At 37.7% G+C, this 24,994-nt stretch overlaps 2 protein-coding genes across 4 annotated transcripts; one reads left to right on the top strand and one right to left on the bottom strand.

Moving 5' to 3' along the window:
* Positions 1-486: 486 nt before the first annotated feature.
* LOC110682250 (L-ascorbate oxidase homolog) lies at positions 487-3,828 on the bottom strand. Of its 3 annotated transcripts, none has more exons than XM_021858541.1 (8): positions 3,745-3,828; positions 3,238-3,406; positions 3,047-3,156; positions 2,699-2,969; positions 2,058-2,503; positions 1,383-1,748; positions 1,220-1,298; positions 487-935 (listed from the first exon to the last, which is right to left on the bottom strand). In XM_021858541.1, exons 2-8 carry the CDS (start codon positions 3,376-3,378, stop codon positions 738-740), a joined length of 1,611 nt encoding a protein of 536 aa, XP_021714233.1. In that variant the 5' UTR covers positions 3,379-3,406; positions 3,745-3,828; the 3' UTR covers positions 487-737. The 3 variants fall into 3 exon arrangements, with proteins under 3 accessions (XP_021714233.1, XP_021714232.1, XP_021714231.1); XM_021858540.1 differs by having other exon boundaries at positions 3,740-3,823; XM_021858539.1 differs by having other exon boundaries at positions 3,606-3,819.
* A 15,188-nt stretch (positions 3,829-19,016) lies between these two features.
* On the top strand, positions 19,017-20,654 carry LOC110682570. Its single transcript, XM_021858926.1, has one exon. It carries the CDS (start codon positions 19,017-19,019, stop codon positions 20,652-20,654), a length of 1,638 nt encoding a protein of 545 aa, XP_021714618.1.
* The last annotated feature ends 4,340 nt before the right edge of the window (positions 20,655-24,994 follow it).

The following is a 24,994-nucleotide window of genomic DNA, read 5'->3' on the forward strand; positions in this document are numbered from 1 at the left end:
TGAGAGGTGTAAGTAAAAAGTTTTTGTGGTCTATTCATGTAATTAAAAAAAAAATAAAATTGTGGTTCGTTGATCTTTTGGGTTTATTTTTGTTCTGTACTTTCATGTTACAACTTGGGCTTTTTTGAATGGATTAGAAAGCAACACATACTGGGTCATTATATGCAGTAGAAACGAGATAGGTTGGGCTCATATTACATAATTGGACCAACATTAAAGTGTGTTGTTGAGCCTATGAACAACCCACATGTGAGCATTCTCTTGTCCCACACTAAAACACTAAAGGGGGAGTGTAGTAGTAATGGAATCTTACATTGAAAGAATTCAAGAGTTATCATCACAATATAATGCTAAAGGGCTACTCCCCTCATTACCATATGATTTTGAGGTGGAACCTTCTTGGTCTTATAAAGGGGTGGATTTGCACTCTTCCGTGACGGGTGCTGCCCAAACCCGTAATTAACATATGCTTTCTGATCATCTTGCTTTAATAAGAAAAATACCTCAATATATTTATTATAATTTTGGATTGAGATATATGATCAAGGTACAGTTGAATTTCTTTTCTTATCCCTCCTTATAAGCTTGTTTCCCCCTCTTTTTTTGGACAGTCATACCCTTGTGACTGATTTTTCCTTTTTTGGGAAAATAAATACCCCCACAATAGGAAAATATAAAATCAAGAAAAAAAATTGAAATGAGTACAATACAAGAAAACTACAATATATAAACTAAATCTATAAATTAGCAGCCTTTCCACACTTGAGAGCATTTGGAGGGATGTCACTCTCTGTAAACAGACTTTTTTCATCGTTCCATACCCTGATATACACTTCCTGTCCCAAGTACTGCCTGTGCCATATTGCTGACCTTAAATTCCACATTCCTTTGTTGTCCAAAGATACTAATATTGCTGTCCATGAATTTCGATACACCTACAATCGAAAAATAAACACTTTTAATCACATCGAAGATAAAATACTTTATGTTTAAACTAATAAGCATATCACAATCATAATTGAACGCACGATCAACTTGTTTGACTTGTTACATAGGCAGACAGTTAAATACTACCACTGTTGCAAGTTATGTACAACAATTAGACATTTTTCCTCTCTATTTTATGTCAAATCGTTACATATAACCTGTATCGTAGGTAGTATAAATTGACACGAAATTTTTGTTTGTTATAGTAATACTAGTATAACTTTAAGTTTACCTGGACGGTGCTCCTCCAAACAGCATCAACCATATTGTATTTTCTTCTAACATCTGGACTCCATGTACCCGCACCAAATCTGAAATTAAATATGAACCTTGTATTAGAATCAAGAATTTCAACCTAATCAAACTTTAAGCATGGTAGATGGATAGAAGCTTACGCGACAACAAAGAAGTTATGGCCATCAAGATGCCAAGATTGGGTGTCCGTCTCATTGTTTTGGAAGATGATTTCTGCAAAATCATGTAGTTCTGTCCCATAAACCGTGGTGCCGGAGATCATAGGCCCTGGTGTTGGTTGATCTCTACTCGTGTTAAGGTCGAAAACACCAGGAATACCGTAATAGTCAGCAAGTTTCAGTGGTGTATCCGGGTTTACGTAGGAAACATTGTTGACCCCATAACGTAACTTGCCATTGACCTCTCCAACAGAATTTTCCAAAACAATTGTCTTAGTTACTTGGATTCCTCCATAACGGTAAGATCCTTGAGGGTTAGGCCTTGCAGCATTAGCTGTCAGATTCCATCTATATCAAAGAGAAAAACGGTCATAAGGTTAAGCTAGACTATGATTAATGAGAATGCCCCACTTTCTCATGTTTCTCACATTACATTTTCGTAAATAAACCAACAACTTTATTCAACTTTATTCAGCTGTGGAGCCCACAATAATAAAAAAGTTGTTGATTTATTCACGAAAATACCCCCATGAGAAACAAATTTCGTTTCTCACTATGAGAAACATACAGGGAATTTCCCATGATTAATATGACCTTGAATTTTTACAATCATATATCCAGAGAGTCACAAAAGGCAATGATGGAAACAGGATTTACCTGAAAGTTCTGGCTTGCTTCATGGACCAATGAACTTGATAAGTAGGGCCAACGGGCAAAGGATGAGAAGGGCCGATATCTGAACCATTGTAATGAAGTATGGCAGTGGCGTCTATAGACGTTCTGTCAAAACGAGTTGATGCGACTATGTAGTAGTCCTTGGCCGAGCCATGGAGGGTAACCAAGAAAGCTAAAGATTGGCCTGGATGAACATCGAGTGACTCGTAGATTTCTTGGAGAACATGAGAACCCTCAATCTCAACAAGCTTCATCATATGCCCCTGAATCCTAATATTGATGGATGTCATTGTCCCTACGTTTGCCACTCGAAACAAGTAAGTTTTCCCTGCTTCACCACTGAAAACTGTGTTGCTTGGATCACCGTTAATAAGCAAGCCATCTGGCATGGGCATACTTTCTCCATTGTCCAGCTTTTTTTGGAGTTCCTGTGTCAAATCATATATGCATTGAAACCGTGAGTCGATATTGAAACCGTAACATACATCTATACAAGAAAACAAATCTTTCCTAGATGAAATTTGCATTATGAAATAATCTAGTAACACTCTTTTATATATACACAAAATTGTTCTTAATTTGCTACATTTTTACTTAGTGTGACTGTGACTACGCTTACGAACCTTGTGATCAGTCTTGTACCAGTCTCCAACAAGGAGGGTGAATGCGGCTGCTGACTCAGTGTATGGGAGCGCAATGACAGACCTTTTATTAATAATGAAAGCACCAAAACCCCCGGCCAGTCGATGCAACTCCGTGGAAGGGAAGTACATATAGGTACCAATTTGATCCTTGGCTTGCATTGTGTAGGTCCAGTTTGAGTGTGGAGGGATAGGACAGTTGGTTCCGAGTACACCGTCTTGCCACGACACCTTCCTTTGCCAAACCCCATTCCTATAACCAAGGAAGAAATCATAAGTATGTAATAATAGCAAATTACAAACCTACTAAAAGGAATTGATGATACTAACCATGTCATGAGAAATGGCTCATCCAAACTATTTCTTATAGAAATAATGACATTATCATTGGTGTCACATTCAATTGTTGGACCAGGAAATTGGCCATTTATTAGAATACCCTGCATTTTGATGAAGAAAATTAGTATGAAAAATTACTTTGATTAAGCTTGTTTACAATGTTGTTATGAAACCAACCCTACCCTTTGAGGAACTCCAAGAGGTGATATTGTTCCGTATGTTACTTCCCAATCATAATATCTGTAAGGACTTTCTGCATCAACTCCGAAAATACTTGACAAGGCCAAAATTCCGACGAAATACAAGAACGTTATACGTCCCATTGTATGAGGATTAATTACTTAATCCAACCTGCTTAGACAAAGTGAAAAAAAATACAACTACTATTAGACTACCATCTCTTTATTGAAAAGAAAATTCATTAGTTTACTTTTTTTTTTGCAAAAAAACTATTTCAATTTCTCGTTTAAATTATGATCATCATACATTACTATGTGACAGCTAATTATGAACAGAATGTGCGAAGTAAAATGTAAGTATAAACACGCACACTCAAGCATTACATGTACGTCTAGCAAATGCGTAAAGCATTTTAGAGTAAAATATGGGTGATGAAATGTACGCAAATTTATCAAACACTCAAGTTAAGCACCATGATACAAAAGAGGAAATATAACGCTATACATTACTTAGTTACAGGAGAAAAAAACTCGATCCCCCGACTCGTAAACGAAAGAGACGAGAAAGAAGAATTATAAATGAAGTACGAGTACAAGTGTGTGTGTTTCCCAGAACCCATCTTAAATATAAAAATTATGACAAGGTGGAGTCAAAATGGACGTGTTTGGGATCTATTGCGGCGCACTTCATGGTAAACAAGGCTTATACCTATACTACAATTCCCGCTTTTTTGCTTGGAGTGTTCTTTACTTTGTATTTTTTAATGTTACATTTTTTATCAATTTTCAAAATAATATACTTTAATTAGTTTCTTCAAGTTGTAGTTTGAACTTTTTTGTTTATTACTACAACTTGAAGCGAAGCGTCGGTGATGCAAAGGAAGGAGTTAGAGAATGAAGAAGACGAGGTATGCGAAAGCAACGGAGCTGAGGACGGATCTTTGAATTTAATTAAGGATTTTAATTTCAATTTCCATGAAATATTTGATTAATTTAACTAAAAACAGAGGGAGGTTTTAGTGGATCCAGTTTATAAGTACAAAAACAAGGCTTATAATTTGGTCTTCCTTCTTTTATTCTTTCTGATTCTGAAATTGTAGGGTTTCGAGCCATTTTTCTACTCTGTACACACTCTGTGTTCATCAGAGTTTGAAACATAACAGAGTGATTTTTCCCGCCATTATTTGCGGTCAACGCTTCTTTTGATTTCATTCACTGTTTACTTGCCTTTTTCATATGTTGAGTATATTAGTCAACTAGATCCAATTTTTGGATATTCTTTTTTTAATTTTACACTCGAGTTTTGCTATACCAATTTGGTGAGGTTGTGCAATAGTGACTATTACTTTTAGATCTTTCAATCGTTTAAGAGTGGTTTTTTTAACAAAACTCATGTGACATGAGAATTTAGTTTGATCGATATTGATTATTCCTAAAATAAATCTATCTCCAATTTTAATTTTTGCCCTTTTTCCAAGATGAATCAAAGCTTCATCCTCCACCCCCATTGAACTTATGCTTAACCAATATAATGGTGACATTTCTATGTATGCAATTAACTATACATGATATACTTTACGCCATTTTACAATTTAGTATTGATAGATATTATATTTACGATAATATTTGTCGCAGATTAGGATAATTTTTTATATATTTTGTTATACCTTGTATCCTTATTATAATAGGATTACGACTCTTGTAAACCTCTATATATTATAATCAATGGTACACACTCCAATCTGAGGAGTTTTCCCGAAATCTAACATGATATCACAACTTAGGTTTTCGATCTCAAATTATTATTTTTTTCTCCAACTTTCCTTGGTTTTTTGTTTTTAATTTGGGACCAATAGGTTTATTTGACGGTTGGAATCTAAAAATTAGTTTATAATACATCATCAAACAAGAGAGTCTTTTGAACTTAATTGTGGATGTAATATAGATCTTTTCATATTATCGCGTAATTGCGTTCTTGTTATGTACTAGACACTTAATAATATGTCAATGATCAACTCAACTAAAAATTCATTCCCGGAAATTAGAGTCTTAAGGTTAATTTGTACTCAGTCACAGATTCACAATACTTCTCCTCCCAAGGGTACATCATAGAGTATACTTCAAACTTCACCTATATATCCTTCAAGTTTATTTAATTAGGTGATTTATAATATTGCGCAGACTCACAAACTAATTGAGTTTTAAATACAATCTCCATTATAATGGTTTGACTTTCTACATACATTAACTATGAACATTTGACATTAGTCATTTGAAGCTCCTCTGCGCCACGTGATGACTGATGAGTAGTAAAGTCACTCATGTGTGATAGTGTGAATTGAAACCATTTGATTTCCAAAAAGAAAATAAAATACAAAGTACTCCGTGTATCACGAATTTCACTAAGTCAACACACAGATTAATAAATTATCATCTTGGCCATTAGGTCTGTTTCTCTTTACCTATAACCTCATGTTTTAATTAGCATACAAACCGTACTCACTCCGTCCCTTAATACAATGTCTCTTTCGAGCATTTATTACTCACATAATAAAGAGAAAGAAGCATTGTATTAAGGGACGGAGAGAATATTAGTTAATCTGTTAATGGATCTGTTCAAATGTACATTATCAATATATTAACTTTTTACAATGGTGAAGTTGATACGTTGACCAGTGTGATAATCAAATAACAAATTGTTACTCCCTCCGTCCCCGAAAGAACGACCCATTTGGCCTAATTTAGTCCCAAAAAGAATGACCCATTTGCATTAAAATCCTCACAAATTTGCAATAATATTTGTGCAAAATTAGCTTCTCCATATAAAATTTTGTTTTTCTATATACTTTTATTACTTTCTCTTTCTACTTTTTTACAAATCCCATGTAAATTTATTTTTCCAATATACTTTTACTTCTTTTTATTTAACTTTCTTAATACCCGCGAAATCAACCCAAACGGGTTGTTCTTTTGGAGACGGAGGGAGTTCAATATTAAGGAAATGAGGGTTAGTAATTAATCTAGTATGAAAGGAACTTGTCTAAGTGTTTTTATTGTTCATTTGCATATTGGTCTAATAATGTAATCCATCATTCTATTTCAAATTGATCCCAACATGCACTCTCTTTTTCATATGTAACTAAGGGTCTGTTCTCATTGACTGAACTGAGCTGAACTGAAATGAGCTGAACTGAACTGAGTTGAACTAAACTGAAATGAATATTTTATAAGAGAAGGAAATTAGGAGCTGAACTGAACTGAACTGAACTGAACTAAGCTGAGCTGAGCTGAACTGAACTGAACTAAATTTCAACGTAAGAGAACAGACCCTAATTGATCGATTGCAAGTTGCAACATTTTTAAAATCAAATTGCAAGTTACGGAAATTTCCGACGGAATAGTAAAATCCATCGGAAATTTTCGACGAAATAGTAAATTCAATCGGAAACTTCCGACGGGAATTTCGTCGGAAAATAATATTCTGGAATTAAAAAAAAACGTCGCACAACCACCGGCACGACGTATTACCACCTCCACCACCCCCAGCCCCTCCACCCTAATCCCCTACCCCACCAGCCCGGTACCCCACCAGCCCCTCCACCCTAATCCCCCACCCCACCAGCCCGGTACCCCACCAGCCCCACCACCCTAATCCCCCACCCCACCAGCCCGGTACCCCACCAGCCCCTACACTCCACCGAACCCACTACCCCATGTCACCTAACCCACACCCAAACCCAGATCTACCCTAACCAACCCAACCACCAACTAAACCGACCCAAACTCACACCCCCAAACCACCAAAACCACACACCCAAACCACCCAAACAAACCCAAATCACCCAAACCACCAGCCAACAACCGATTTTTTTTTTTATAAAAAAAAATAATTAAAAAGTCGAAAAAATACCTTATTACCTGAATTAGGTTTTTAATTCTTGAATTTGCTTTAAATATGAAAAGTCTAGATCTACACTTTTCATGGTCGAATTTGACCAAAGAAACCATTAAATTCGACCAAGCAAAACACCAAGACGAAATATGAGGAAAGAGATGAAAGAAGGAGAAGATGGAGGAGGAGAGAGGAAGAGAAGAAGAAAAAGAAGGGGCGGAGGAGAGAGAAGCGGAGGAGAGAGAGGCGGAAGAGAGAGAAAGAGAAGGAGAGAAGGGCAGATGAGAAAGAAGGAGAGACGGGGCGGAATACATTTAGGGAGGAAAGCATTTAGGGACATTAGAGTTTTAAGAGAATAGATGGCCCGTGTTTTTTTTAATATACAAGTATATTCCAACGGAATATTCCGTCGGAAATTTCACTTTCCGAAGGAATTTTCGGTCGAAAATCGTATTTTTTTCGACGGATTTTTATTCCGTCGAAATTTCCTACGGATTGTTAAAATCCATCGGAATTAACCGACAGAATAAAAATCCATCAGAATTTACGATGTTTCCAACGGAATTTTGTGTCCGTCGGAAGAAATTCGTAAGAGCCTTTTTCAAGTAGTGTGATTTGGAAATAACCCGACTAGATTGTAACCTGCAAATTATTGATCTGAATATAACCCGACTTGACTCCGAGAATGACCCGACTTGGAAATGATCCAACCTGATTATAACCCGCAAATTATTGACTTGAACCGAACCTGACTTGAACCCGAGAATGACCCAACTTGAAAATGACCCGACCTGATTATAACCCGCAAATTATTGACTTGAACCAAACCCGACTCAAACCCGAGAATGACCCGACCTGATTCTAACCCGCAAATTATTAACTTGAACTAAACACGACTCGAACCCGAGAATTACCCTAACCCGATTTAACCCGTGAAAACCCAAATTAACCCTGACCTATTGTTCACACAACCTGAATGTAACCCGACCCAAACCCGAAAAGAAGTATAATCCGATGTAACCCGACTCAATCATGACACAACCCAAACCCGACCCGCATAGGTTAGGAAATTAATCCGAATTGACCACACCCGAGTTGACCCGACCCACTCATATCGACCCAAACTCGACCCGTTTACCCGAATTGACATCTCTACCCGAAACATTCATAATTTCTCAAAAAGCGTGAATATTAGCCTTCAATTTTGGAATTTTTAGAACTTTTTTCAATCAGAAATAAAAATTACCGAAATAATTACCATGGTCCCTAATACCCTCCGGGATTCCAATTGGCAGGGTGGAACCATCCAATTTGCCTTTAAACGACCAATTTACCGGTTTACAACTTGCACTGATTTCATTAACTCAAGCTTACCACGAACATTAATGATAACATATAATGATCATATATGGATCCAAACGACATTATATGACCCCGAGATGTATCCCCTAAAATCTCAATGTTTTTCAACACCGGACCCCGAAACATTCGAAATTTCTCAAAACGCGTGGATATTAGTCTTCAACTTTGGAAATTTTTGACTTTTTTTTTCGCCCGGATATAAAAATTGCCGAAATGTTAACCATGGTCCCAAATAGCCTCTGGGAGTCCAATTGGGTGGGTGGAACCATCCAATTTGCCGGTAAACGACCAATTTACCAGTTTACAACTTACACCGATTTCATTATTTCAAGACTACCACGAACATCTATGACAACAAATAATGATCATATATGGTTCCAAACAACATTATATGACCCCGAGATGTAATACCTAGAATTTCAAGACTTTTCGACACCTACCCTGAGGACTCCAAAAATTCTCAAAAAGCGTGAATTTTAGAAAATTTTGACTTTTTTCGCCCGAAAATAAAAATTGCCGAAATGTTTACCATGGTCTCTAATACCCTCCGGGAGTCCAATCGGGTGGGTGGAACCATCTAATTTACCTTTAAACAACCAATTTACCGGTTTACAACTTGCACCGATTTCATTAACTCAAGCCTACCACAAAACTTTCTGACCAACATATAATGATCATATATGGTTCCAAACGGCATTATATGACCCCGAGATGTATCCCCTAAAATCTAAAGGTTTTTCAACACCGGGCCCCGAAACCTCCAAAATTTCTCAAAAAGCGTGGATATTAGCCTTCAATTTTGGAATTTTTTAAATTTTCTTCGCCCAGAAATAAAAAGCGCCAAAATGTTTACTATGGTCCCTAATGCCCTCCGTGAGTCCAATTGGGTGGGTTGAACCATCCTATTTGCCTTTAAACGACCAATATACCGGTTTACAACTTATTGCAATGATTAAATTAATTCAAGCCTACTATGAACATTTATGACAACATATAATGATCATAAATGGTTCTAAACAACATTATATGACCCCAAGATGTATCCCTTAAATCTTAAAAATTTTCGACACCGGGCCTCGAAACATCCCAAATTTCTCGAAAAGCGTGATATTAAATTTTGGAGTTTTTTGACTTTTTTTCGCCCGAAAATAAAAATTGCCGAAATGTTTACCACGGTCTCTTTTACCCTCCAGGAGTCCAATTGGGTGGGTGGAACCAATCAATTTGTCTTTAATCAGCTAATTTACCGGTTTACAACTTTACACCGATTTCATTAAGTCAAGTCTATTACAAAACATTTATGACAACATATTATAATCATTTATGGTTCGAAAGGGCATTATATGACCCCGAGATGTATCCCCTAAAATCTCATTTCTTTTCGACACTAGCCCAGAAACCTTCAAATTTTCTCAAAAAGCATGGATATTAGCCTTCAATTTTGGAATTTTTTAACTTTTTTTCGCCCGAAAATAAAACTTGCCGAAATGTTTTCCATGATCCCTAATACGCTCTCGGAGACCAATTGGGTGGGTGGACTATCCTATATGCCTTTAAACGGCCAATTTACTAGTTTACAACTTGCACCAATTTAATTAACTCAAGCCTACTACGAACTTTTATGATAACGTAAAATTATCATATATGGAACCAAACAACATTATATGACCCTGAGATATATCCCCTAAAATCTCAAACTTTTCGACATTGGGCCTCGAAACATTCTAAATTTCTCAAAAAGCCTGAATTTCATTTTTTTGATTTTTTTTTACTTTTTTCGCCCGGTAATAAAATTTGTCGAAATGTTTACCATGGTACCTAATTAATTGCCGAAATGTTTACCATGGTCTCTAATACCCCCCGAGAGTCCAATTGGTTGGGTGGAACCATCCAATTTTCCTTTAAACATCCAATTTACCGATTTACAACTTGCACCGATTTCATTAATTCAAGCCTACCACGAACATTTATGACAACATAAAATGATCATATATGGTTCTAAACGGCATTATATTACTTCGAGATATATCCCCTAAAATCTCATTTCTTTTCGACACCAGCCCCAAAACCTCCAAAATTTCTCAAAAAGCGTGGATATTAGCCTTCAGTTTTGGAATTTTTTGACTTTATTTCGCCGGAAAATTAAAATTGCCGAAATGTTTACCATGGTCCCTAAACCCTCTAGGAGTCCAATTGGGTAGGTGGAACCATCCAATTTGCCTTTTAACGGCCAATTTACCGATTTACAACTTCCACCAATTTCATTATTTCAAGCCTACCACGAACATTTATGACAACATATAATGATCGTATATGGTTCCGAATAGCTAGCATTATATGACTCTGACATGTATCTCCTAAAATCTCAAGCCTTTTTGACACCTAATCCCGAAACCTCCAAAATTTCTCAAAAAGCGTGGATATTAGCCTTCAATTTTGGAATTTTTTGACTTTTTTGTCCGAAAATAAATATTGCCGAAATGTTTACCATGTTCCCTAATACCCTCCGAGAGTCCAATTGGGTGGGTGGAACCATCCAATTTGCCTTTAAACGGCCTATTTACCGGTTTATAACTTGCACCGATTTCATTAACTAAAGCCTACCACAAACATTTATGACATCAAATAAAGATCATATATGGTTCTAAACGGAATTAAATGACCCCGAGAAGTATCCCCTGTAATTTAAAGTCTTTTCGACACCGGGCCCCTTAACCTCCAAAATTTCTCAAAAAGCGTGGATATTAGTATTTAATTTTGGAATTTTTTGAGTTTTTTTTGCCCGGAAATAAAAATTGCCGAAATGTTTACCATCATCCTTAATGTCCATGAGAAGTATCCCCTATAATTTAAAGTCTTTTTGACACCGGGCCCCTAAACCTCCAAAATTTCTCAAAAAGCGTGGATATTAGTATTTAATTTTGGAATTTTTTGAGTTTTTTTTTGCCCGGAAATAAAAATTGTCGAAATATTTACCATCATCCTTAATGTCCTCCGGGATTTCAATTGGGTTGGTGGAACCATCCAATTTTCCTTTAAACGGTCAATTTAATTACCGGTTTACAACTTGCACGGATTTCATTAACTAAAGCCTAACTAATACGAACATTTATGACAACATATAATTATCATATATGGTTCCAAAAGGTATTATATGACCCCGATATGTATCCCCTAAAATATTTATACTTTTCTATACCAGGGCCCGAAACCTCCAAAATTTCTCAAAAAGCATGGATATTAGCCTTCAATTTTGAGATTTTTTGATTTTTTTTTGCTAGAAAATAAAAATTGCTGAAATGTTTACCATGGTCCCTAATAGCCTCCGGGAGTCCAATTGGGTGGGTGAAACCATCCAATTTGTTTTTAAACGACCAATTTACTGATTTACAACTTGCACCGATTTCATTAATTCAAGCCTACCACGAACATTTATGACAACATAAAATGATCATATATGGTTCTAAACTGCATTATATCACTTTGAGATGTATCCCCTAGGTAAAATCTCATTTCTTTTTGACACCAGCCTCGAAACCTCAAAATTTCTCAAAAAGCGTGGATATTAACCTTCGATTTTGGAATTTTTTGACTTTATTTCGCCAGAAAATTAAAATTGCCGAAATTTTTACCATGGTCCCGAAACCCTCTGGAAGTCCAATTGGGTGGGTGGAACCATCCAATTTGCCTTTAAACGACCAATTTACCAATTTACAATTTCCACCAATTTTATTAATTCAAGCCTACCACGAACATTTATGACAACATTTAATGATCGTATATGGTTCCAAATAGAATTATATGAATCTGACATGTATCTCCTAAAATCTCAAGCCTTTTTGACACCTGGTCCCGAAATCTCAAAAATTTCTCAAAAAGCGTTGATATTAGCCTTCAATTTTGGATTTTTTAAACTATTTTTGTCCGAAAATAAATATTGCCGAAATGTTTACCATGTTCCCTAATACCCTCCAAGAGTCCAATTGGGTGGGTGGAACCATCCAATTTGCCTTTAAACGACCTATTTACCGGTTTATAACTTGCACCGATTTCATTAATTAACTAAAGCCTACCACAAAAATTTATGATCACAAATAAAGATCATATATGGTTCTAAATGGTATTAAATGACCCCGCGATGTATCCCCTATAATGTAAAGTCTTTTCGACACCGGGCCCCGAAACCTCGAAAATTTCTCAAAAAACGTGGATTTAGTCTTTAATTTTGGAATTTTTTGACTTTTTTTTGCCCGAAAATAAAAATTGCCGAAATGTTTACGATCATCCTTAATGTCCTCCGTGATTTCAATTAAGTTGGTGGAACCATCCAATTTTCCTTTAAACGGTTAATTTAATTACCGGTTTACAACTTGCACGGATTTCATTAACTAAAGCCTAACACGAACATTTATGACAACATATAATTATCATATATGGTTCCAAAAGGTATTATATGACCCCGAGATGTATCCCCTAAAATATTTATACTTTTCTATATCGGGCCTCGAATCCTCCAAAATTTCTCAAAAAGCATGGATATTAGCCTTCATTTTTGAGATTTTTTGATTTTTTTTTGCTCAAAAATAAAAATTGCTGAAATGTTTACCATGGTCCCTAATACCCTCCGGGAGTCCAATTGGGTGGGTGAAACCATCCAATTTTTCTTTAAACGACCAATTTACCGATTTACAACTTGCACCGATTTCATTAATTCAAGCCTACCACGAACATTTATGACAACATAAAATGATCATATATGGTTCTAAACGGAATTATTTCACTTCGAGATGTATCCCCTAGATAAAATCTCATTTCTTTTCGACACCAGCCCTGAAACCCCAAAATTTCTCAAAAAGTGTGGGTATTAGCCTTCGATTTTGGAATTTTTTGACTTTATTTTGCCGGAAAATTGAAATTGCCGAAATGTTTACCATGGTCCCGAAACCCTCTGGGAGTCCAATTGGGTGGGTGGAACCATCCAATTTGCCTTTAAACGACCAATTTACCGATTTACAACTTCCGCCCATTTCATTAATTCAAGCCTACCACGAACATTATTTATGACAACATATAATGATCGTATATGGTTCCAAACAGCATTATATGACTCTGGCATGTATCTCCTAAAATCTCAAGCCTTTTTGACACCTGGTCCCGAAACCTCCAAAATTTCTCAAAAAGCGTGGATATTAGCCTTCAATTTTGGAATTTTTTGACTTTTTTCGTCTAAAAATAAATATTGCCGAAATGTTTACCATGTTCCCTAATACCCTCCGAGAGTCCAATTGGGTGGGTGGAACCATCCAATTTGCCTTTAACCGGCCTATTTACCGATTTTTAACTTGCATTGATTTCATTAACTAAAGCCTACTACAAACATTTATGACAACAAATAAAGATCATTTATGGTTCCAAACAGCATTAAATGACCCCGAGATGTATCCCCTAAAATTTAAAGTCTTTTCGACACCAGTTCCTGAAACCTCCAAAATTTCTCATAAAGCGTGGATATTAATCTTTAATTTTGGAATTTTTTGACTTTTTTTTGCCCGAAAATAAAAATTGCCTAAATGTTTACCATCATCTTTAATGTCCTCCGGGATTTCAATTGGGTTGGTGGAACCATCCAATTTGCCTTTAAACGGTCAATTTAATTACCGGTTTACAATTTGCATGGATTTCATTAACTAAAGCCTACTACGAACATTTATGACAACATATAATTATCATATATGGTTCCAAAAGGTATTATATGACCCCGAGATGTATCTCCTAAAATATTTATACTTTTCTATACCGGGGCCGAAACCTCCAAAATTTCTCAACAAGCGTGGATATTAGCCTTCAATTTTGAAATGTTTTGATTTTATTTCGCCTGGAAATAAAAATTTCCGAAATGTTTACAATGGTCCCTAATATCCTCCGGGAGTCCAATTGGGTGGGTGGAACCATACAATTTGCCTTTAAACGAACCATTTACCGGTTTACAACATGCACCGATTTCATTAATTCAAGCCTACCACGAACATTTATGACAACAAATAATGATTATGTATTGTTCCAAACGACATTATATGACCCCGAGATGTATTCAATATAATTTTAAGAATTTTCGACACCAGGCTGTGTAACCTTAAAATTTCTCAAAAAACGTGGATATTAGCCTTCAATTTTTGGAATTTTTGACTTTTTTTCGTCAGGAAATAAAAATTGTCGAAATATTAACCATGGTTGCTAATACCCTAAGGGAGTTCAATTGGGTGTGTGGAACCATTCAATTTGCTTTTAAATGGCCAATTTATCGGTTTACAACTTGCAGCGATTTACCGGTTTACAACGGCCAATTTAATTAATATGTATCGAACCCGACTTGAATCGAAATTGACCCAAACCCGTTTTGACCCGAATTTTACCCGACTTGTTACTAACCTGATTTGAATTCAATGAAACTCGTTCCTAACCCGACCCGAATTTAACCCAACCTATTAAAAACCCGACCTGAAATCAACTTGACTTGTTATTGACCTGACCCAAATTCAACCCGACTTGTTATTGAACCGATTCGAATATTACCATAACTATTACTTACCCAACCCAAAAATTCATCCTGATCTGTTACTAACCCGACTTGAAATTAACATGAAATGTTATTGACCTAACCTAAATTAAACCCAAATTGTTCCTGACCTGATTTCAAATCAACTTAAATGCAATTTAGACCACCTTATTATAGTTGATCAAAGCATTTTGTCTATGGAGTCCAAGTCGGTCAAGGCCAACAAAAGAAAGGAGCATCATCCTCAAATTTAAGAGTTAAACATAGTATATATTTTTTGTATGGTCAAAGGAGATAATTATCTTCCTAAATTATAGACTATAGTTCCCTAGTATATTGTCATATATATTATAGTCAAAAGAAATAATTAGCTTGATAAAAATGATAATTATCTATTTTTAGTTAGTTGAACCCGAATATGACTTGACTTGGAAATGACCCGACCTGATTGTAACTGACATGGTAAAGTCGTATCCCCAAATCAAAAGTAATTCCTAAATCCTCTAACTAATGTAGATAGGAAGTAGGGTCGAATCCACAGAGAAACGGATCTTTCTATTCCTAATTAACTATTATAATCTAGATTATGAGGTAACCAATATTTATATTTGAATAATAAACTAAACTACGGAGATGAAGAATAAGGAGAAAATAATATATAAAAGGATCTAGGGCATAGGTTCACCAATAGATAATATTTCAGGGTAGAATATAATAATCATTCATCAATGCATATATTACTCAGATTATAAAGGGCTTTCCCTACGTATTATAATCACACAATTAATTTACCGATATTAAATCTCATCTTTCGAATCTCGACTTAACCATTTATAAATTAACCTGCCTATTGAAACTAGACCTAAACATCAATTCTCATCTGTCGAATCTCGAATCAATATTGTCAAACTCATGCATAAAAGATTATGCCTATTCTAGTCACAGAGCATTAAATCAATCAATAGGAAATTAATTAAGCATTGACAATCAACAACAATAAATTACCCCTTCATATTATTTATGGATCCCTACAAACCTTAGAAATAAAATTACTCACTCATAACAAAAACTAAACTAATCAAAGCAATAAAGCAAGACATGATTAAAGGAATAAAATAAACAACTAAGATTAAGAGAAGAGAAATCGTTACCAAAACAAATCTGGAATTAAGAATAGATTAAGAACAAAGGTTTATGAGAGAGAAAATCTAAGAAAATAATTAAGGGAGTAAAGAAAGAGAGAGATCCTAAAATTGTATTACGGAGGAGTATTTATACTCCGTACAAATCCTACACTAAAACAAATTAAAACGACGCTAATCGTCTCTAATAATTACACGCGCCCGATCGGGCGAGGCACCGCTCGATCGGGCGCGCCTTTTTGCTCGTCAGTACCAATCTCGCGCCCGGCCGGACGCGTCACCGGGCACCGACCTTAGCTTCTCCCGCCCGGCCGGGCGCGCCTCCGGGCGCCAGCCTCTTTGGTCGGGCGACTCTCTTGGGCCACTATTTGGACTACGATTGGGCTCTAATTCTTCGGGTCAATCTGGGTTTCCTCTTCCGGTCTTGAATACTCGGTCCAAATGCCCCGGTATCACCTATACCGAGCCCTTAATCACCGGTTCGATGGCTCTAACCGGCCCTGGGCTATAAAAATTGGTCGTGCTTCTCCAGTGCTCGTGATTGCTCCAAAATATCTCGGGAAAATACTCCAAAAGTGTAATTCCCTGCAAAAGTCAACCAAATCTATGAAAACACTAGAAAACACCAATTAGTAATAAAAGTGGCTCAAAAGAGCCAAAAACACTACTAATTATGACCAAGGGACGGGGGTAAAATACTATATAAAATAGACACATCAGTAACCTGCAAATTATTGACTTGAACATAGCCCGACTTGAATCCGAGAATAACCCGACTTAGAAATGTTCCAACTTGATTATAACCCGCAAATTATTGACTTAAACTAAACCCAATTCAAACCCGAGAATGACCTGACCTGATTCTAACCCGCAAATTATTGACTTGAACTGAACCCGACTCGAACCTGAGAATTACCCTAACCCGTTTTAACCCTTGAAAACCCGAATTAAACCCGATTTGAATGTAACCTGACCTGTTATTAACCCGACCTAAACCCGGCCTAAACCCGACTCAAACCCGATAAGAAGTATGACTCAACGTGACCCGATTCAAGCATGACCCAACTCAAACTCAACCCGCATAGGTTATGGAATTAATCTGAATTGACCTGACTCGAGTTGACATGACCCACTCTTACCCGACCCAAACCCGACCCGTTTACCGGAATTGACAGCTCTAACAATTACATCATCATCATCATCATTTCCTCTAAGCTTACAAAAGAGTCCTAGCTACCATTAAACATGAAAGAAACTACTTGTAGTAATATTGTAAAAGGAAAGTGGATTTTAAAACAAGTCAAACATGCGTTGGATCTATTACTATTTACCAAAACAGCTAAATACAAAATTCTTTGATTTTTTTTTTTTTTTTTTATTTTTTTTTTTTGGAGTTAAAAGAGGTACTTTTCATGAAACACGGATGAACATAAATTAGTATACTCTGTATTTATGTAATAGTATGGCTGTATGGATGAACAAGATAGGGTGCTCAATCATGACTCCAAATTAGGCAATAACCAATCGTGAAGACGGTTAAAAAAAACACGGAAGAAAGGATTTTGTATGTGTCATATTCACTTGATTTCACTTAATTATCAAATTAAGACTCCAATCCCGCTTTATACAAAGTATTAAGTTACACTTTTTTTTTTAATATAAAAAAAGTATGAACATATAACATAGATTAGTTAACACCACTATAATATAGCAAATCAAATCAATTCATGTTGTTACAATACCAGTAATAGCATATATATCTAAATCTTACTTCTAAAATGTAATAAAATACATTGTATTATTGTAAAGAGCATAAATAAATTCATCACTAATAATTGTTGGGCCCGTATTATCACACGACCCATTACATCTAGGGCATCAATCCAAGACCAATAAGTCAGCAAGAATATGCAAAACTGCTTGATTGAAGTAAACAAGGAAAGCAACATCATGCATATCAATCAAGGAGATACTTGCCAAAGATACACCTACAAAACATGGAAGAAGATAAATCAAGAAGATCTTCCCCATTTCAAATATATTCTGAAGATATTTGTAAACCCTAGAGATCCCTAGGTATAAATAAGCATAATTAGACAATTTTAGCATTCATGTACACACGCATACACTTAAATATAACAGAATTACTCTACTTTTATCTACGGAACTGCGTCTTTACTGAACAAGGAGGCCTGTCCTTACTCAGTATTGTATCTCTAAACTCATCTTCTTTATATAATCGAATATTTACTGCCTACTTATTGATTACTTGTTGATTCATTATTGTTCTTAGTTATTTTTATGCTTTTGGTAGTATGATTGTTATTACCCCTCAAACCTAGCAGATTCTCGTATGTCCTTATTGAGATTTGCCTAAACAATTTGGCGCCCACCGTGGGGCTGATAATCATTTAACCTACCAATCCGCCAAAAAACAAGACAAACACCATGACTAGGCAACCAGTACCTTTTACCATTGCCGAAATTAATGAAGGAATGAACGCATTCCGCCAAACTTTAGACCAGCAGAAAAGCCAAATCGAAACGCTGCTGGCCCAAAAGATCCAAACTGAAGCCAAACTCACCAGCCTTACCAAACAAAATGAAGCCCTTCGTAGCCAAATACAATCAGTTGCATCCAAAACCATTAACACCAGAAAGAACACCGAAGGCATAGCCATGCAGCTTGACTTGTCCGGAACCTTTCACACCCCCTAACGGGGAAAAAGGATCTAGCAACAGGGATGATACCCTGGATCTAGACTCTTTGGATGCAGGAACCCCCAAGAAGGACAGTCAGGAAAGAGCCGAAGAAGGAAAAGTAGAAAAGATGGTCAAGGAATACCTCAAGACAATCGAGGCCAAAATAGCCAAAATCCCTGGAATGCCAAAACCCATGGAAGAGGAAGCAGTAGATGGCTATATAGAATCCCCATTCTCAGAAGAGATCGCCATGGTAGAAGTCCCAAAGAGGTTCAGCACGCCCAATATGACTATGTACGATGGAACAACAGACCCTGATGAGCACGTGTCCCTCTACAAACAGAAGATGATGACAAGCTCAATCCCTAGAGACATTAGAGAGGCTATCATGTGCAAAGGCTTTGGATCCACATTATCAAGTCCAGCTCTAACCTGGTTCATTAATTTAGATAATGGGACTATTCGATCTTTTGCAGGAATGGTGAACCTATTCAAGGTCCAATTTGCCAGCAGCAGGAAAATCGAAAAACAATCTTCAGATCTGTACCGCGTTGTGCAGAGACATGGTGAATCCTTGAGAGATTATCTTAACAGGTTCAACAGGGAGAAGATTGGAATACATAAGTGTGATGCTCCCACAACAATCGAAGCGTTCAGAAGAGGATTGCTAGACCATAGTGAGCTCTACAAGGAGTTGACTAAATATCCTTGTACAACCTTTGAAGATGTGCAAGCCAAAGCTATGGCTCAAGTCAGATTTGAGGAAGATGCATATACAAGAAAGACTCCTGAGCCAGATCTCCAACCAAGAAGGAACAACAATTTTCCCAGAAGAGACCATCGATGTAAGCCGTATCAGCGTTCTCGCTTTGACGAGGGAACAGTCAATGCTGTCGAAGAAGAATTTTCTAATTGGAGGGAGGATCCTGAACTCCCACCTAAATTACATAAGTATTGCTTTAACGTTAATCCTGCAGGAGTAATAAGGACCTTGAATAAGATGGGAGATACTGTGCAATGGTCCAGAAGGAGTGATAGACCTGGAGAGAAGAAAGATCCCTCCAGATGGTGTGATTTCCATTCAGATATCGGTCACACTACTGACGAATGTGTCACGCTCAGAAAGGAAGTCGCATACTTGCTGAAGAAAGGCTACCTCAAAGAGCTCCTGTCAGATAGATCTAAAGCTTCAGGGAAGGAGAGAGAGTCTAAGCAAGGAGGTCCTCCTCCTCCGCCTCCAATTGTCAAAACCATCTGTTTCATATCAGGAGGGTCAGAAGTATGCGGTTTAAAATATTCAGCAGCAAAACGACATGCAAAGGAAAGTAACAAGAATCAACCGGACAAGAGGGAGAAATCTAAGATAGACATCCCCATCATGTTTGAAGAAAGTGATGCATTAGAAGGCCATCATGACGGTCTGGTAATTTCACTCCCAATGAGAAACTGCATGATCAAACGAATCCTAGTTGACAATGGAAGCTCTGCAAATATCATCATGCTTGACACCCTGAAACATATGAACATAGATGAGAAGAACATCGTCAACAAGTCAGCAATGTTAGTGGGATTCAGTGGGGAAACCAAAAAGACAAGTGGAGAGATTACATTGGCAACATACGCAAAAGGGATCAACCTACAGGTCAAGTTCCTAGTGATTGATACTCTGTCTTCGTACAATATGATTTTACGCAGACCTTGGATACATGAGATGAAAGCCATCCCTTCTACGTACCATCAAGTCATTAAGTTCCCTACTAGGTAGGGTATTCAAGAAATCAGAGGAGATCCTAGGGAAGCAAAAGAGTGTTACAAGATAGCATTGAAAGCAACGTCTGCAGAAAAGAGTTCAGCATAGCAATCAGAGGGTCAGCTGGGCCAAGAAAAGTTGAGCATAGCAGAAGAACAAGAAGCTACAGAAGTCCAGTCGAACCCCAAACATCCAGATCAAAAAGTCAGAATAGGATCGGAATTGAAGGCAGAACTCAGACAACAAGTTTACGACTTTCTAGACGAAGAGAAAGACGTATTCGCCTGGACCTATGAAGACATGAAAGGCATCTCTTCAGACGTAATTACTCACAAGTTGAACGTGGATCCAATGCATACACCAGTAAAAACAGAAGAGAAGGAAATTTGCGCCAGAAAGGAACAAGATTATCAATGAGGAAATCAAAACCTACTGAAGACTGGGAAGATCAGAGAGGTAAAGTACCCAGAATGGCTCGCCAACGTAGTGGTAGTCAGGAAGAAGAACGGAAAATGGCGTATCTTCATAGACTTTACAGACATCAATAAGGCGTGCCCAAAAGATCTGTTCCCTTTACCTCATATTGATGCCATGGTAGACGCCACAGCAGGGCACGAGCTGCTATCCTTCATGGACGCCTACAGTGGTTACAACCAGATCCTCATGCACAAAGATGACCAGGAGAAAACCGCCTTCATTACCAGTCAAGGAATATACTGCTATAAGGTAATGCCTTTTGGATTGAAGAACGAAGGAGCAACATACCAAAGGTTGGTGAACAAGATGTTTGAAGAGCAAATTGGCAACACAATGGAAGTCTACATTGTTGACATGGTAGTTAAGTCCAAAAAGGCAGAAGATCACGTCAAAGACCTTAGAGAAGCATTTGCCATCTTAAAGCAGTACGACATGAAGTTAAACCCCACAAAATGCACATTTGGAGTACAGTCAGGAAGGTTCCTAGGATACATGGTCACACAAAGGAGGAATAGAAGCCAGCCCAGACCAAGTCAAAGCCATCCTAGACCTAGAGCGACCAAAATCCAAGAAGGATGTACAAAGCTTAACAGGGAAAATTGCAGCATTGAACAGGTTCATCTCAAAATCTTCAGACAAGAATAGAGCATTTTACGAAGTACTGAAGAAGAATAAGGAATTCAAGTGGGAACAAGAGCACGACAAAGCATTCCAAAAGCTGAAAGAATATTTAGCCAACCCGTTGATTCTCTCCAAACCCAAAGAAGAGGAGCCGCTTCAGTTGTACCTCGCAGTGTCTGAAGGGACAGTTAGCACAATTCTCACAAGAGAGGAAGACAAAGAACAGTTCCCAATCTACTACATAAGCAAAACCCTACTCAGTGTAGAAACGAGGTACGCATCATTAGAGAAAATCATTTTATCCTTATTCATTGCTTCAGTGAAACTACGCCCATACTTTGAAAGCCACTCCATACGAGTACGTACCAACTATCCCATCAAAGCTATCATGAGAAAGCCATAGATGTCAGGAAGGATGGAGAAATGGGCCTTACACTTGAGCAGATACGATATACAATACGAACCCAGGACGACAGTCAAATCACAAGCCTTGGCAGACTTCGTAGCAGACTTCAGCCCTACCCTTGAAGAGGAAGCACAGAAGGAAGTACTGGCGCTACAAGAACCAAAAGCTACACAGAAATGGATACTCCACACAGATGGCGCAGCAAACATACGTGGAGTGAGTTTGGGAGTAGTACTGACGTCACCCTAAGGAGACAAGATAACACAGGCAATAAGGTGCAACTTCAAAGCAACCAATAATGAAGCTGAATTTGAAGCACTAATCACAGGATTAACCGTTGCAAAGGACATGAAGATACAACATCTAGAGGTAATTTCAGACTCCTTGCTCATGGTAAACCAAATCAATGGAGAGTATGCAGCAAAGGACGCCAGAATGATAGCTTATCTGGAAGTCGCAAAGAAGCTCATTAAAGAGTTCAAGGAATTCAAAATAGAGCAAGTACCCAGAAACTTGAACACTGAAGCAGACGCCCTGGCAAAGTTGGGATCAAACATCAACCTAGAGGAATTTGGAACTATCCCTCTAGTGCACGTACTCTTTCCAGCCATAGAGAAAGAATCAACAATGAGCGTTTACGAAGTTCAAACAAACCTTACAGAAGAGAAAGACAACAGGTGGACAACACCATTGAAAGAATACCTCTTGGGCAAGACAAAACCAACAGGGAAAGTAGCAGCTCAAGCGTTCCAAGTACTGTCTGATCAGCAATGTACTCTTCAAGAAATCTGCAGCAGGACCTTTCTTACGATGCCTAGAAGAAAAAGAAGCTCAGCAAGTCCTACAATCCTTACACAGCGGAGAATGTGGAAACCATTCCGGAGGAAGGAACCTAGCCAACAGAGCACTCAGAATGGGATACTACTGGCCCAACATGAGAAAGGACGCAGCAGAGTTCACCAAGAAATGCCTAGCACGCCAAAAGCACGCACCCTTGACACACAAGGCATCAGAAGAGTTACATCCAACATTGACGCCTTGGCCATTTATGAAGTGGGGAATGGATATAGTAAATCTACCTCCATCATCAGGACAGAGAATATACTTCTTAGTAATGACAGAGTACTTTTCGAAATGGATCGAAGCAGAAGCATACAAGGAAATCAAGGATAAACATGTCATCTCGTTTATAAAAAGAAACATTCTAAGTAGATTCGGAGTACCAGCAGAGATCATTACAGACAATGGATCCCAATTCATCAGCAATAAGACCACCAAATTCTATAAAGAATAGAACATCTCCCTCATCACATCTACACCTAGGTACCCACAAGCAAATGGACAGGAAGAATCAAGCAACAAAGTCCTTATAGGCAACATGAAGAAAAGGCTAGAAGGAGCCAAAGGGAAATGGGCAGACGAACTACCCAACATACTGTGGGCAGACAGAACAACTCCAAAAGGCGCTACAAGCCACACTCCATTCTCATTGGTGTACGGATGTGAAGCAGTGATGCCAACAGAGGTAGAAGTCCCCACAGCAAGGTATGGGTTGATGACAGAAGAAAGGAACCAAGCAGAATTAATCCACAACCTAGATACAGTAGAAGAACTTAGAGAAGATGCACAAATAAGGATGGCAGCATACCAGTAAGAAGTGGCAAGATCTTTTAATAAGAATGTCAGAACAAAAGTCTTCAAACTAGGAGATTGGGTTCTCAGAAAGGTATACGAAAACACCAAGGAAGTAAACGCAGGGAAGCTAGCACCCAACTGGGAAGGACCCTACGAGATCATCAAGGTAGTAGGTAATGGAGCTTACAGACTCAGAAATGCAGAAGGAAAAGAAGTACAGCGAAGCTGGAATGCAACACACTTAAATCTATATCATTTCTGAAGAAGTGAAGGCATGTAGTTATCCTTTCAATTTTGTCTTTTTTACCAAAAACAGAAAAAAAAAAGAAGAAAAACACAAAAATCTCCAACAGCCAAAATCAGCACGAAAGGTACTCCTCTTTACTCACACTTTGTCAATTCAATTTATGATCATTACGAGTACTGACTTTGGCATCGGAGGGTCGTTGGGGAAACCCACGGCCACCCCTCACCTTATTCTGTTTTGCAAGGAACATTACCTACACTACTAGGCAAAAGCACAACAGACCATCACAGAGCAAAGGTTAACCATCCCTGCAACTGCAAGGGACAAACCAACTATCCTCGCAGAGCAAGCAAACACATGTAAGCAACACTAAATTCATATTACAACTGTAATACAACTGCAATACGACTGCAATACGATTATAAGACAACAATGATACAATAAGAAACATAAATACAAATCAACATAGCAAAAAGGAGACAGGAATACTTAGTTGCAGAGCAACAAAACAAACAAATTATCCAGCTACAGAAATGTAGCACAAAGACAAAACAAATTATCCAACTGCACTAAGGCAGTAAAAACAAACATCCTCCAAATCTAACAAATTTTTAAAGGTGACACAGCACCATTGAAGCTAATTCACATCCATGTTGTCAACAGGGACCATTTCCTCGGCAGCAGGCTTCGTACTCTCTGGGACATCCTTGACCTTGGTGTTGTGAGGAGAATTCACTTCCTCATCAGCATAGCTCAGCAACAATGTGCCAGGAGCAGCAGTCCCTGCAGGAAATGCAACCTCAAAAGCAGCCTTGTCAGCATCATAATCCCAGGCCTCATGTTTTCCCTGCTGAAATTCCTCCATCATTTCAAGACGAGCTTTCCCAAATTAGTACGCTGCAGCATCAACAGCCTCGTTCCCAGCCTCCTTCAAGGTCCTCTTCAGCCCATCACGTTCAGCAATGCATT

This window comes from Chenopodium quinoa, unplaced genomic scaffold (genome assembly GCF_001683475.1).
Source record: "Chenopodium quinoa cultivar QQ74 unplaced genomic scaffold, ASM168347v1, whole genome shotgun sequence".
Taxonomy (NCBI): domain Eukaryota; kingdom Viridiplantae; phylum Streptophyta; class Magnoliopsida; order Caryophyllales; family Amaranthaceae; genus Chenopodium; species Chenopodium quinoa.

Bases quoted from the DNA above. Each gene is read 5' to 3' on its own strand.
- LOC110682250 (XM_021858541.1), bottom strand. From the start codon at position 3,378: ATGGGACGTATAACGTTCTTGTATTTCGTCGGAATTTTGGCCTTGTCA. The intron at 2,970-3,046 runs GTTAGTATCATC...CCTTGGTTATAG, and splicing joins GAGCCATTTCTCATGACATG to GAATGGGGTTTGGCAAAGGA. The intron at 1,299-1,382 runs GTAAGCTTCTAT...ATTTAATTTCAG, and splicing joins CATAACTTCTTTGTTGTCGC to ATTTGGTGCGGGTACATGGA.
- LOC110682570 (XM_021858926.1), top strand. From the start codon at position 19,017: ATGGTCAAGGAATACCTCAAGACAATCGAGGCCAAAATAGCCAAAATC.